Here is a 14831-nt window from a genome sequence, read left to right as displayed (position 1 = left end):
AGCATACACATACCCACGTACGCACAGTTCTGAGCACTGGACAGTTTTAACCACAGGCGCTACTGCCAGCATTGCTTGAATACATACATATCTTATTGAATTTTATGTGGATAAAAGCTGAAAGATTGACAACAACAATTTTTTTTTCTCCTCATATACAGGACAAATTCTGTTTAGGACATGGTGTTGCATTCTTCCTCCATACTTTAAAAATAAGTGAGGTTAGCTCAAGCAATGTAAAATTACCTTATCCTCTATGATCCAAACTGTGCATAGTTGTATGGCTGTCTGCTGAAATAAATAAGGTCATTAACAATTGCTGGTTGTGATAATATTATGTCATGGTCACACTCAGTAGAAATAGGGCTGAAAATAATTTTAGATGTGCAAAATAACTGATAGGCATCAACAAGGGTTATGTATTTCTTCTTGGAAGATATATGAAACAGCATTCTAAAAAGGAAATGTTCTTTATTATATGAAGCCAAGTTTTGCCAAAAAGATAGAAGTTATCACAAAGATAAACATTAAAGCCCTAGAAGGTAAAAAAGACAACACTGACCAGTGTTTGTATATTTATTCTGTATTAGTCTTTTGCTTCGGCTGATCAGTTAAAAAGGAAGGAATTGTTTTTCCTCTCCCCTTGATATACAACAACTTACGGAAGAGATGGAACTCAAGTCTCAAGGGATTCCCTGAGGCACTGGAAACTAAATACAGGTAGCAATGGATCAGAAGCAAAAGGGGTGGTGAGAGGAAGAGAGAAGGGACTGTGCACTGATGCTATTAGCTTACTGAAGTATTTCAGACAGGTGGTTAGTGGGTTTTGCATGCATACTCAGGCTTAACCTAATCACCAGATTCAGGACCAGGAGTGAGTTTTGCCCAATACCTCAACAAGCATCACTGACATTTTTTGCTTTTGTTTGCTTTAGTGTGTTGGGAAGCATTTTATGGTAGACTGTGCTTTCTGGGGGAACAGAGATCAAGTGTTTTAGGGACCGTCTTGGACTAGAATTCAACTACCCAGCTGAGTCAGTTGCAGGAAATTGTATTTCATGATCTTAACGGTCATCTAACAGCTTCTATCTAAAGATCCCTACTCCACTATTAAAATCACAAAATACACAAGCCCTCTATAACCCACCTCTCTAGAACCTCTGTACAGATTTAAGTCACCAAGATAGAATATATATTCAAAGACAACTAAAGACAAATGCCACTTTCATTTCTAAAGAGCATTCAAAATTGTTAGCTAATGGAGAAAAAATGAGGGGCAGGAGGAAGGAACCAATCCTTAGATACATGTTGTGTTGTTTGCAAGTCAAAGGGCATAACAGTGTATTCTTAGCACAGCCAGCTTTTCCATTCCTAACAGAGACATGTAATTTTTCTACATACAGGCATCTAAGAAAATATTAGATGTATTTGCACAAATTACAGTCAAAGATTAAAGGAAAAGGTGCCTAAAGATTATCTGGCAGCAGACTGTTTCTAAAGAACATGCAAAGCCTTTGTAACTTAGAGCTGAACTTTCCTACTGATTTGCAAGATGCATGTGATTTAGTCATTAAAACAAGGAAAGAGGATCCAGGACTTCTAAATTCCATTATTACCATAACAGTTTGACCTTGGACAAGTCATTTATGTCTCTGTTCACTCATCAGTAAAATGGGTATGAGACCAAGATGTACTTATTACGTATAAAGCACTTCTATTATCCTCAAATGCAAATTACTACAGAAATGCACTGTATAGATAAATGCTAATATTATAACAGTTTCAATAATGAAGGGGTGAGTGGAACAAGTGAATTTGGTAAAGAAATGTGATATGGTACAGACTAAACAGCAGCAGAGGGAGAGGACAGAGAAATGAAGAATGAGTGGCACATCAGGAGAGATGCTTAAACATCCATTAACCTGCAGCAAACTGCTTCAAGTGCAGGGCACAAAACATTTTCAAATATTCTTTTAAAAGAATTGCATGTCGATCCAACTTTTGGATCATCTGGATTTATCTGTAGTACATCCAAGCTGTCTATAGCAATCTGCAAAGGATAAGTGCCAAAATTTCACTTTGCAACAACATACACACTAGTTTAAAAAGAAATGTTGTCTTAAAATAGCATAATTTCTCTCTTGCAATTCAAGTCTAACCCTCTCTTATGTAGAAGCTGCAAACCTAGATATTAAGGCAGCACAACTTCATCCTAGAAAAACTACTCAATGGAGTGGCAACTACTCTTAGATTTCTGAGCTGTTTCACAGAGATACCATGAAGACTGCTCTGCAATACAGAAGACATGAAAATATTTTTCTTCGTTCAGGAAAGCAATAGCAATGGGGGAGAGGGGGCAACGAAAGTCTCATATATAAATGCCAAGGATTCTACAACTCCCCTGGTGATCCTGGCAATAAGCCAGGTAAAAGTTTTCTCTTTCCTTTGCTGTTTGCAGCAACAAATCTTTCCTGGGGGGAAGGGGGAGAGGGCTGGAACTAACTTCACTGCATCTGATAAGATGGCAAATTGTCCAGGCCTGACATTTATGGGGGACCCCAAGCTCCATAGAAGCACTCTGGGAGGATTAAAGTAGGGTTAGCCTCTCCAATCACCCTCCCTAAAACGCTGCAAACGGCAGACAGATGAAAGTTCTTCTAAATTCGATAATGATGAGTCTAAAGAAGTCCGAGACAGAAGCTGTCCCTTGTCAGGGAAAGAACTGCAGCTGGAAGCTGAGTATTCTCATTAAAAGACTTGTAAAATCTAACTATGCTCAAAGAGCTTCCAGTATCCAGATACTGAAATGAAGTTCTGTTTAACTGATTAACCAGAACTAAATCTCATCTCCTATATGTGAGCCACGCCACCCGCAAAAAATTCCATACCATCCATTTGTTTTAACTCTATCCAGGAGTGTTTCACTGTAAGAATGGGAAGTTTCACACGCCTGCACTCATTGCCTGGAGCCAGCAGAAAGGCTCATATAGCTGTCAGCAAGCTGATAAGAGTTGAAATTACTCTGCAGAGCCCTCTTTAAAGAAGAGCCAAAGAAGCACACTAAACGAAAGGGAGGAGGGGTCAGAAAAGCCAGCCACTCATGTTGTTTTAACATGGCACTAAAACAAGTCATTGATTTATGCATGTGTCTTCAGGTCTGTTTGACCTGGAGTCTGAACTTTTCTTCAGGTCAGGGCTAAGGCACAGGGGATATGCACTAAAAAAACCCCGCATAATAGTTTGTCCAGGTATTGCCACTGTGGGAACAAAGTGCAAATTACATGTTTTCTATGCACTTTTAAAAAGTTACTTATTTTTTAAACCAAATTTATATTCCTTTTTAGTTTTTAACTGTCCATAAAGCTGGAAAAGACAAGCAGCTGTGATTATTTACACTTCTAATTAATAAAATCAAGAATGCCACGTGGCCACTAGGGGTTTTTTTTGTTTTTGTTTTGGAGTCAACATATTGCGGGGCTTCAGGAAAGTGAATTATGGATACATACAGATGAGAAAACTTTGCATCTTAATTAAGATTCTCTCATTAAAACGTCTGTCAGTCACTGAGGTTTAGAGGTATTTCAAATATACTGATAACGCAAACAAGTTATTCCACAAGACATAGAGCACTGAGGTCTCCTGCAAATCTGAGTCCTGAAGCTGCACCACTACAGCCACGCCAGGTCTGACTGAACAGCCCTCTAGCCCTGTATTCTGCTTCCAACCCTGGTCTGCAGCAGGTTCTTTAGGGACTCCCATGCACAGACACAGCAAGCATACTGCAGTGCTTCCCCAGAACACTCTCCAGCTCCCAGAAGTTTGCAACTCAGGAACTTCTTAAGACAGAAGGTGCATCTTTCATTCGTCTCTGACTGATTTTCCTTCCCTGGATTTCTTCAATCACTCTGAGCCAATAAAAACCCTTTACAGACAAAATCCTGAAGCAACGAGTCCCACAGATCAACTACAAGGTCTGAGAAAAGGTCGCCATGTTTGTTCGTTTTTTTAACCAGAGTCCCAATACTACAAGAGCTAGGGAACGTCAAATGAAATTCTGTCAAACAGTGCATAGCGATTCCTATCCACTTTCTTCATGACATTCTTATTTTATAGATCTGTACCACACTCTAGCCCCTCAGCTTACTCTCAATCATTCATTTTTGAGATGAAGAGTCTTAGGCCACTTAACCAGTCCTCACATGGAACCTCTGATCACCCTTGTTCTATTATATCATTTTTGAGATAGAAGAACCATAACTATGTATTCAGGGAAGAAATATACAATATATTTATGCAGTAGCATAGTATTTTCCATATTGTTCTCTATACCTTTTCTAAAAATTCTTCACGTCACTTACTTTTTTTGACCATGACTGACACTGGAACTTGTATTTTCACAGAACTACTTATTATAGCTCCAAGTGCACTTTTCCAAGAGATTTCAGGTGCTTGAGAGGCCATCACTGCATATGAGAAGGCTGTTTTTCCTCCCATGTACATTTCTTTTATCTACACTGAACTTCATTTGCTACTTATCGTCTTGTCATTCTGTATCTGAATTTCTTCTGCCTAAGACAGTGTCAATTCCAACTAGAACCTTTTCTAAAGCAGAATGGTTGTCCCCAAGGGGCTTTTGTACTGCTGTGAGCTTGAGCTGCAGTTTTTCTCTCAAAAGCAATGCTGTTTTGGGGTGTTAATCTTCTATCCAGCTACCTAATTTCATGAAATTTCTTATATTCAAGATCTCCGCCTCTCTGTTAGTTGGGCTGAAATTGGGTAATAACATAAAAATCAGTGGGGCATGCAATAAGCATGCACATTCTATGGGATCATACCCGTTTCCTTAGAAAACCAGGCTGAAAAGAATTCCTGCATTCCATCACTGTACCGCTTCATGCTTGTACCACTGGAACACAGTAAATCATCTGGTCTTCCAGAATAGATATTAATTCCAAAATTTTATTGTTGGGGGGCAGGCGGTGTTAAAAAGTCAAAAAAGGAACAAGCACATATAATACAGCCTTCTTTTGAAAGGAACATCCTTACCTAAAATCTCTGCTGTGCAAAAGAAGGCCTAAATACACAAAGGAATGATTCGTCTTCTATTCCCATTGCAGGCTACTTCCATATGCTGATCCTATGCCTTAACGAGCCTATCTGTGTTAAAAGACTTCTGAAGATGTTGATATTTAGTGGAGAAATATTTTAAAATGTCTTCATATTAGGAGAGACAGAGTCATCTCACAAAAAGAAGGCACAGAGACTCAGATTTAAGTTGTGGGAAACTTTCAGACTAAAGATATTTCTGTATGAACTACGGTGGTATTCAATGCTCCCAATATTTTAACAGGTTAATAGCCTTTTAAAGCAAAACATTAGAAAAACTTGGTTGGGAGGGAAACTATACAAGGCATGGGATAAACAGGCACCCACAAGGTCTTATTTTGCCCTTTTTCTTTCCCTCCCTCCCATTTTACTCTTGATTTCAAATCTCATTCTCTATCATGTACGTCTATTACATTTACTCCTATTTCTTAGCCCTCCACTCCCAGAATTTTGCCACAACCTGGCTGCTAGTTTGTGGTGCAGAAGAAAAGAAAGCATAAGCATGCAGCAGCCAGCCTGCTGGGTCAGTAGCTATGCAGCTGAGCTGCTCATCGACATGCCCCTGGGCACTTCTGCCAGTGTTTCAGACTCCATATGGAACTATTTGAGAGAGGGGGATGGTTCAAGGAAGCTTCAAAGAAAATGAGAATGACAACATTACTGTATAAAACAGACAAGGCAGCAATCCCAGAGATGCATAAGTTTCATCCAGACTGTTATTAATTTCAGCAGCTCAAATAGCAGAGGCTCTTTTTGATGGTCAATGTGTTGGAGTCTGTAAGAACTAGCACATGCTAGGCTCCAGTTTTCATGGATGTAGACAGCATACGTAATTTTGAAAATAGGTAACTTTTTTCACAACAGTGCAGGCTAGGGTATGATCACAGGGGAGGAAATAACTAATACATGTTGTGAGAGCGATTGAGGGCAAAATGTCTGCAAGTAAGAACAATAAAAGCATACATTAATGTGGTGTTTGCTAAAGATCTGAACACAATCAGTTATAATGCAGGGCAGTAGAAGTTAGTTTAGGTTTCCCACATTCCAGCACATCAAACCAATAAATACTACTGCCTCTTTTTCCTGATTTATACCACAAACTGTCCGACCAAGCAGTTGTGCAAAATAAAGTTGTATTATGGGAAATCACAGCCCAGGTCATACTAGCAGTAGATCCTGGCAGATGACGACTCCAAGGCTAAAGCACCTGTATTTTATCCTTTTCATGCTAGTTGTGGTGTGATGTTCATGATTAGTGTAGAAACTATAGGAAAGCCTTTTCAAATACAGGTTCTTTCACATTATAAATGTAATAATTTTCTTTAAAAACCTTCTTGATTTCTCCAGCAGACGTATGGCTAAAAGTACTTCCAGAAACAAAATAAAAATTAAGCACAAATAAAGTTTACTTGTTAAAGGCAGACAATCTATCTCAAATTGAAAAAAATATATACATATTTTAACCTTGACACACGATCTCCAGATAATGAACTGCAATAAAATACTGCAAATGGAGTAGTTAATCAACAAAGAATACTGGCAAACTGTAACACTGACAATAAAATTTAAGTTTTAATTGTGAGGTTTTCCAAATAAGGATAAAAATTACTTTGTAATCAAGACAGCCACTTAATCCAAAATAGTTGGGTAGCAAAGCTACCCAAGAAGATTAACAGACCAAGAAAGTCTGATATGTACAATGCAAGCATGGCTCATCCTACTAAAAATCCCAAGAAATTTAGAGCAAGAATTTGTTCTGTTTGGCTAAAAAGAGGACAGTCTCAACCATATTTGTGTCAGAACAGGTCAGCTGGTTTCTTAATTTACTGAAAAAGTGCATTAATTAGCAGGTGCAGGTGAAGCATGTTTCACTAGTCCTTATCAAAAACACATAAAATCCCACTGAGGGAAACAGTATAATACATGTGGTACGAAAAAAAAGTTTTCAGAATAAAACCTAAACACATCCCACCTCCTGCTAAGGAAACAGTGAAGTGTTATAGAACAGTAACAATTTTCACATCAATTTTAATCAAAGCTCTTTACAAAGATCATTTTTTCCTCATTTTAACATCGGATATGGTCCAATCTTTTCTTCAACCATTAAATCAAACTCCAAGTGTTTTGCAACGTAAAAGCAAGAAAGAAAACAACCATTGTGATCTGAGTATCTTTGTTTCCATCCAGGTACAAACAGCTCCTGGTGAAAATGAGAATGGATGGGAAAACAAACATACCACCAGGCCCATGTCAGTCAGTCCTTTTCCACTTGATGAAAAGCAAGCATCAAAATATTGCATCTAAAGTGCTGTTAGCCCACAAACTTGAAGCAGCAAAAGAAAATAGTTTAAATGTTATCGAGAAATATGGTTTATTTGCAAAAACAGAATATCTTGAAGTTTCTGTTGACTACCATAGCTAAGCAGAGTAAACAACAGTAATGACTACCGTAGCTCACATCTGAAAAAAAGCTATTCTATAAACATGTATTAGTTGAGTTTCACTTTAGTACTTCCTTGTCTGAGGACTAAATAGAGAGGTTATCACAAATTGGCTTTGCTTCTGATCTACCGTTACTAGCAGCCACATCAATAGGTTCCTTCCAGTTCGGAATCCTCTCTCCTCCTAGCAACATTTGGGCTCTATATTGTGAATCTGTATTCATTAATTCCTGTACAATGTCACTGAAGGGAAGTCAGGACACTGAAAAATGGGCACTCTGGCTAGATGAAGAGTTCCAAGATACTTTCCAGAACAATTTCAATCAAAAGAGAGTAATTATGTTTTTAAAGTGTGCAATTGCTCCCTACTGCGAAACTGATGAAGAGAAAGGAAACAAAAAGCGGCAGCACAGATGGAATATTATGGTATATTCATTAATGAAGAAATGCAATTGAGTTGTTGATAGTCAATTATGTAACATTAATCAGTAAGTACTTTTTCCATCCTATGAGATTTCCAGGATACAGAACCATGTGTCAGCAAGGGGATTTCACAGATGCTTATTCTGGGACTCCACCTTGTAAATAAGGATGACAACACATGAAATGTATAGAAAACACATGCAAGCGTCCTCAGTATGCAGACAGAAAGAAATTCAGGAAGAAAAACAGACAGACCTTGTAATTTCATGTTGATATTCTCACCACCAAAACACACAACCATATTCTCAGAAGCATCATGACGTGAGAGGAAGCTTTAGTAAAAGATACTTCTCACCTTCAGTCAACAGAATCACAGTTTTAATATGTTCAGTGATGCTTTAGAACCAATGACAATGACTAGCACAAACCATCTATAACCCAACAAAATGCACTCCGGATGCAGACTAAAACTGTGTTCTGGGTATTAAAACATCTTCTACTTTAACTTAACTTTATAGAGTTAGACATAATACAAATAAATTACAGATCATCTGAATTAAGATTTTTTTGTGAGTTTGTCTCAAAGTGTCTAAGAATTGTGAATGTTAAAGAAAAAGCAAAGGAGAAGACCTAGACTAGCATGGATTCCTGATTTCATACTTCAAAATTACAGTTTAAGCTGTATATAATGTAAAGCACCTTCTCTGCAGAAGGAGCACTCCCTGTGCTGAAACAATGTTTTATAATATTAGTAAAATGGACAACAACAAAATCACTGCACATTGTAACAGACTATTAATGCTAGTTCTAAAGCTTTATTATGCTAAACACTCTTGTGTTAGAATTCCTAGATTCACAAGGGAGAAAAAATATATATACCATGTTTCTAGTAGTTGTAACTGTGAAGCTACTTTTTCCCTTGCCATCCCTGGTGGTGGCTTAGTAGATGCTGCCTGTGTACCCCACCAAAATGGTTCATTTGTGTGAAAGGACTAAAGAGAAAGGAGACCCCTGATGGCTGCTGTGATATTTGCAGACTTCCCCTGTACAGAGAATAAAGTGAAGCTGGCAACAGAATTTAGACATGGAAGACACTTACCATTTGACAAACCATTTTCTCCACACACATATCCAGCATGAATACACACCATGCAGACTTTAGCAATATCTGGTTAGAAATAACTATACCAGAGTGCTGTAAATTACAACCTGATAAAACATGCCTTAGGCCACTTTTTACAAAGATGACACATAAGATGGCTTTGTCACTGAAGTTGTGCAATGGTATTTCAGAAACTTGTCTTCACAAGTCCCAGAAATCCCACTAGAGAAATCTTAGACACCTTTGCACATCATCTGAGATCAGGTAGTTTACTTTTTTCCTACACATCAAGCCCTTACTTTCTCTATGCCTCAGTTCCTCATCAGTAAAACTGTGCTAACAGCATCTTTCTACCTTATAATGATATGCTCATATACTATACAGTGACGATGCTTAAAGATCCTAGAAATCAGTTTACAAGATAAGATATGTTAGCATCTTCTTTCACCACTAGCCCCAAAATGCAATCTATCTATTTAAAACACCAAAAGAGCAATGTGGTTGAATCCTGCCGTCCTTACAATTTGACAACCAAACTCTTCGCATTTTATGAAAATCCTCATATGTCTAACAGTGCTGATCTATTCAGTCTGCACTGTATGCATGAACTCCTGAATTAAAGCAACTGATGAGGATAGTGTCCACAACAGCAAAGCTTTAGGAGTAACAAACAGGCAACAGCATCAACTGGAATTAACTGCAAGATGTTTCCTTTTGACTATACACCTAACACACAGACTTCATTTGTGAGTTTGAACAACTCAGGACCTTAGCTTTTCCAGTCGCAAAATAAATCTCCCCTCATAGGCATCATCACCTTCGTTAAAATATTTAAAGAACTTCATGCTTAACGGCTCCCTCACATTTGACAGCTTAAAATATATCTACAAACCAAAGCTTCTATAGGGATAAAGAAATTCTTGAACTTTTTCTTTCAGACAACTTAGATACCATGTAGAAAAAAGAAACAAGTATACCCTGTGACTTCATCAGAAAAATGTCAGCAAATAAAAGTAGGGAGTAAACCCGCATTCAAGGAGAGCTTCCATTCTAATATTAGAATTAGAATTCCATTCTGCATTAAGAAAGCAGACTGGACACAAGAAAATGAAATGAAGTTAATGAAAGCGGAGTTTGACTAGATTGTTGGGAGCCAGCAGTCTCCATTCCCACGGCAAATACCATATGATCTTTACATGAAGAAGCAGGTATTCAAAACCTCAGTTTCACGTTTCAGGAGATCTGCTGCAGCCCAGGATGGGGAGGCTCTGATCACTGTGGATGCTAAAGATTCTATAATATATTTCACAACAGCATGTACATTAACATAGTAGTTTGGAAAAATTCCAGCCCTGAGTAACTGAAGTCTGCCTACTCAAGCGTTCTTCTGCAATTGCAATCATATGCAGTATTCTTAACTTCCTGACCTAAGGAGTAATGTAGTACTGCTCAGCAGATGCTGTTTAACAGATTTAGCTGCACCACTGATGGGTACAGACAAAATATTGAAAAGTAATGGTGAATGCATATGTTTAGCATAAAGAAGAGGGATGAATAATCATAATATTAACATGAGAATATAATGGATGCTGCTGCATTTCACGAGATTTCACATTAAGGCAGACATATAAACCCACATCCTATATGTGGATAAAGGAAAAGGATTAAATACAGTACTTTATTTTACCTGTCTTTGCATCTCTTCAATCTGTCGCTGAGGAACACTTTGCAGAATACTGTACATTTCAGGCATCTTTTCTTCTGGGATGACAACAGAGGCCCTATAAGTGGAAAAAAAAAAAAAAAGTAAGATGAGTAAAAGGAAATTCTGCATTAAAAGGTTACAACGGCCCTTCTAAACCAGATTCTTGTCCTATTCCATTAAGACACATTCAGAAGATCTTAGAAGAAAGAAGCTGTCTCCTCTCTGTATGATTATTCAGTTGCAGTGGAATTCCTTTACCGCCCCAGCCAGTCTGCCTTAGGGTAATGCCACAAGTCCATGGACTGATCTATAAAGACAATAAATATGGAACAGAGACACAGAACTTCTGAATTCTAATCCCAGGACTGCCACTGAGTTGCTGTGACCTTAAGTCTTTTGGAGTAAACGAACAGTTACAGCATATGCAATGCTAGGCATACAAACTAATTTTTATATATATTATTCTAAGATCACATACAGACTGAGCATTGTGTATGCATGCAAAAACCACCTAAACTCTAACACAGTACGTTCATCTACAAAATAATTATATTTCTCAGTCTCAGAGAATCACAATACAATACAGTGAATTTAGCATTTTAGTGAAGCAATATTTGGCATATGCCTTTCTTAGAGGAGTCTGAATGCAGATCATTCACCACTGAACACAAGCATAAGACAATGAAGCACGTCTGTTTTATGAAAACTATTATGGGCTACAAGGTAACCAAATGCTCAGTCATCTTAGCCTCATTTGACTTCCTCTCTTATTTTTGATGCATAAATAGAGCTCAGAGTGCATGTATCCTAGTCTATTCTATTCACTGTGACTCCCAGTACACTTGACTCATCACACAGATTTCATTCACATCACTGAATGCAATGGAAGTTTCTTATGCACATATTGCATGTACAATAGTTAGGACACAGACCTCTTCCAGTCCAGAACTTCAGAGAAAGGTAAAATATAGGAATCAGCAATGATGACTGGAACACAGCCAGCTTGAAGAACATCACTTAACACAGCCTGTCCCAGGCGGGCTCCACGTAGAACGACACAGAACGTAGCTTCCTGTCAACAAATGGTATCCAACACACAGAAGACAAAAAAGAAGGAAATGTAAAATTTGTTGTATTATGCATTCCTGCTTTCCTTCTCATAAAAAAAAAAAACAGGCCAAAAGGTAAGCAGGCTTTTCTTCCATGCTACCAAAGTATTCTAACTTATCAGCAAATTAAAATTAATTACGCAACTTCATCTTCTATTGATTCATAAGAATCACAAGTGGAAAGACAAGAAACCAGCTGAAGGGACAATTCTGTGCCTTATTTTAATGGGCTAACTTCAGAATTCTAATTGAGAAAATTCATGGGGAAAAATAAATCAAACATTTTGAAATTTTGGCATAACACAGTGAGCAACAATCAACATGAACTTATCAAAAAACAAACCATATAAAGCCAATCCATTTTTTTTTTCCATTATAGGACAATTAGCCTCTATGGATAACAGGGAAGTAATAGATTTCATATCTCAACTTTAAAAGGCCTTTGACATCATCTCAGATAACATTCTCACAAGCAAATTAAGAAATCATGGGCTAGATAAAACCCTCATGGGAAGAACCATAAATTATAATTACAGAACTCTAAATATAAAGCAGTTAGCAGTGACTCACAGGCAAAGTTAAGTGATGGATCAAACAGCATTCCAAAGAATCTTTCCTAGATACAGCATTATTCAGTGTGTCCCCTGATTAACTGGGTAGCAGAATTAAGACAGTACTTATCAAATTTGAAGGTATCAACAGTTTTGGAGGATGATTGGTGAGCATAATGGACAACAGGATTAGAATTTGAAATTATAGGGAGACTGACTAGAAATACAGATATATATGGTTCAACACTTAGGTAAAAATAACCATCTGCACAAATACAAAACATGAAACAATGGCTCCATTTTTGCAGGAAAGAACATTTTGCAGAAAAGGACAGGAAAAGAAAGGATATTCATGTGTCAACAGTGTTGTCCTGCTGAAAAGAAAACAAACACCTTCATCCAAAGGTTTTATTAGAATGCAAAAAGAAGCATAAACTAAGTGACCTGAAGTTATCATTCACTCTACTAAAAAATGGTAAGACCTCAGACAGAGCAGCATGTCCAGTCTTGCGCAATATACTTCAAGAAAGAAACTTTAGAAATAAAGACTCAAAAAACAAACAAAAAACCCACACCCCATGGATGATTATGTATCTTGAAAGTATTATCTACAAGGAAAGATTGAGTGCATCAAGAATGCTTATTCTGAAGGAGCAAAGGGAAGCTGCCTAAAGGGAGCTTCAAATACATAAAAAGTTGCTGCAGAAAGGAAGAATATAATCTGCTTATTCGTGTCCACAACACATAAGACAAAAAGCCATGAGTTTATACTGCAGCAAAGAAAGACTATGCTGCACTTACACTGTATATAGGGACTTCAGTTTTCACTGTCAGTGAGGAACCTTGCTACAGATTCAAAAAGACAAAACAAATGCTTATAGAGTTCAGTTAAACAAACAAAAAACCCAAATCAGTATTTTTCTTAAGTCTAAGAAAGAAAAATTATAAAGTTGATATGGTGGCTCCCACAGATAAAAAACCATCTTTCCAGCTTGCATTCTGCAGTCAGAGGAAAAAGAGCCAGGAGGCACAGCAGGGCAACACAACATCAGAACTAGGAAATACAAGGGGGTTTGCTGGCTGTGTTTCCTAATGCAGTTGTGAAACCTATGTTCACATCTGTATAGCACTAAAGAGTTAGAAAAATCTCATCCAAGAGAAGACTGCAAATGGGAAGCATTAGGAACCCAGAAGCCCAAGAGTCTTTCTAGTAGGAAGTCTGCAAAGGATGAACTGTGATCACAGTCCTCAGGCTTCCCCCCTTCCCTGACTCGCAAAGGGGAAGAGGAGGGAAAAAACAGCAGGGGAATGGAGGTAGAGGAGAGAATCAACACACATTTTAACCATTCACTCAGCGGATCACAGGGCAGCAGGTGGAAGAGACCTTGGTAAGGTCTGGAAGAGAAAAAAAAAAAGGCAGCCCAGATGTGGACACACATGCTCATCTGCCCAGATAACCATTTTTCCTGTCTAGACAAAGGTTACTATAAATACATCTCCTCACATCATTACTGTTATCAGCCAGACATTCCAAAGGGAGATGCAGGTCTCTGCAAAGGAAAGTATTTTAACAATCTCGGCATGTGCCAGCTCTTTTCTGAGTTATAAAATAATATATAGCGAGATATAGATATAGATCCCCTTACTTGCTATCCTTGAGTGATCCAGGCTGCATTTAAAGGAAGAAAGCAAACTTTTTTTTTTCCTTCTGGCTGAAAGTTTAGGACTGAGGGTGACCCCTTCTTCCCTCTCCCCCTCCTCCACATGGAATTTTAAACATATTTCCTCCAAAACATAACAGGAGGGGTGGAAACTTTGTCTTTCCTCGGCATGTTTGTTATTTTATCATCATTTGTTGAAGTTCAAAGACAGATTATGTACTGGTGGCCACAGACCACAGTGGCCTATGGCATAACTCACTTCACCACACTGCGTGCCAAAGCACCTCTCTGTTCGTGAATTGCCAAGAGACACAGGGGTCTGAGAACGCTATCTAGTTTTATCTTCACTGACACATCAAAAGGTCTCTGGAAGTTGGGCCAAGGCCATCAAACACATTTCACCTAGATGTTTTCATAGCTGCACGCTGACAAGTCTTCTAGTTCAGCCTGTCGTATCTACACAGGGAATTTTGTAGGGTTTTTAACCAGTAAGCTGCATGCAAAAATAAAACCTGACCAATTCTCAGTAAATACAGGATTCTCTTTTTCCCCAAATAAGTCTACACATAAGTTCTTTAAAGTTCATTTTGATCTTCCCTCCAATTGACAAAGCAGCCCTCTGTTCCAGGCTTCATCTAATGAGGCCTGGATTGCCATAAATGAGAAATCAATTCCAAATTCATGCCTGCTGAAGGTCAATTTGCCAGTTATTCTGGAGGGTGTAGATTCCAAC

At 38.1% G+C, this 14831-nt stretch overlaps 1 protein-coding gene across 4 annotated transcripts in view; it reads right to left on the bottom strand.

Moving 5' to 3' along the window:
• EXT2 (exostosin glycosyltransferase 2) overlaps positions 1-14831 on the bottom strand; it is an 85342-nt gene that overhangs the window by 56346 nt on the left and 14165 nt on the right. For all 4 annotated transcript variants that reach the window (XR_010884143.1, XM_067296319.1, XM_067296320.1 and 1 more), the window contains 2 exons: positions 11710-11849; positions 10760-10853 (listed from right to left, as the gene is read on the bottom strand). Coding sequence is in view for 3 of the 4 variants with exons in the window: in XM_067296319.1 (XP_067152420.1) it covers positions 10760-10853; positions 11710-11849 (234 nt within the window). In the remaining variant the exon portion in view is untranslated. The remainder of the gene's footprint in view (positions 1-10759; positions 10854-11709; positions 11850-14831) is intronic.

Source organism: Apteryx mantelli, chromosome 4, assembly GCF_036417845.1.
Source record: "Apteryx mantelli isolate bAptMan1 chromosome 4, bAptMan1.hap1, whole genome shotgun sequence".
Lineage (NCBI taxonomy): Eukaryota > Metazoa > Chordata > Aves > Apterygiformes > Apterygidae > Apteryx > Apteryx mantelli.
Note: the sequence above shows the minus strand (reverse complement) of the source record. Positions and strands in the feature narration are given on the sequence as shown.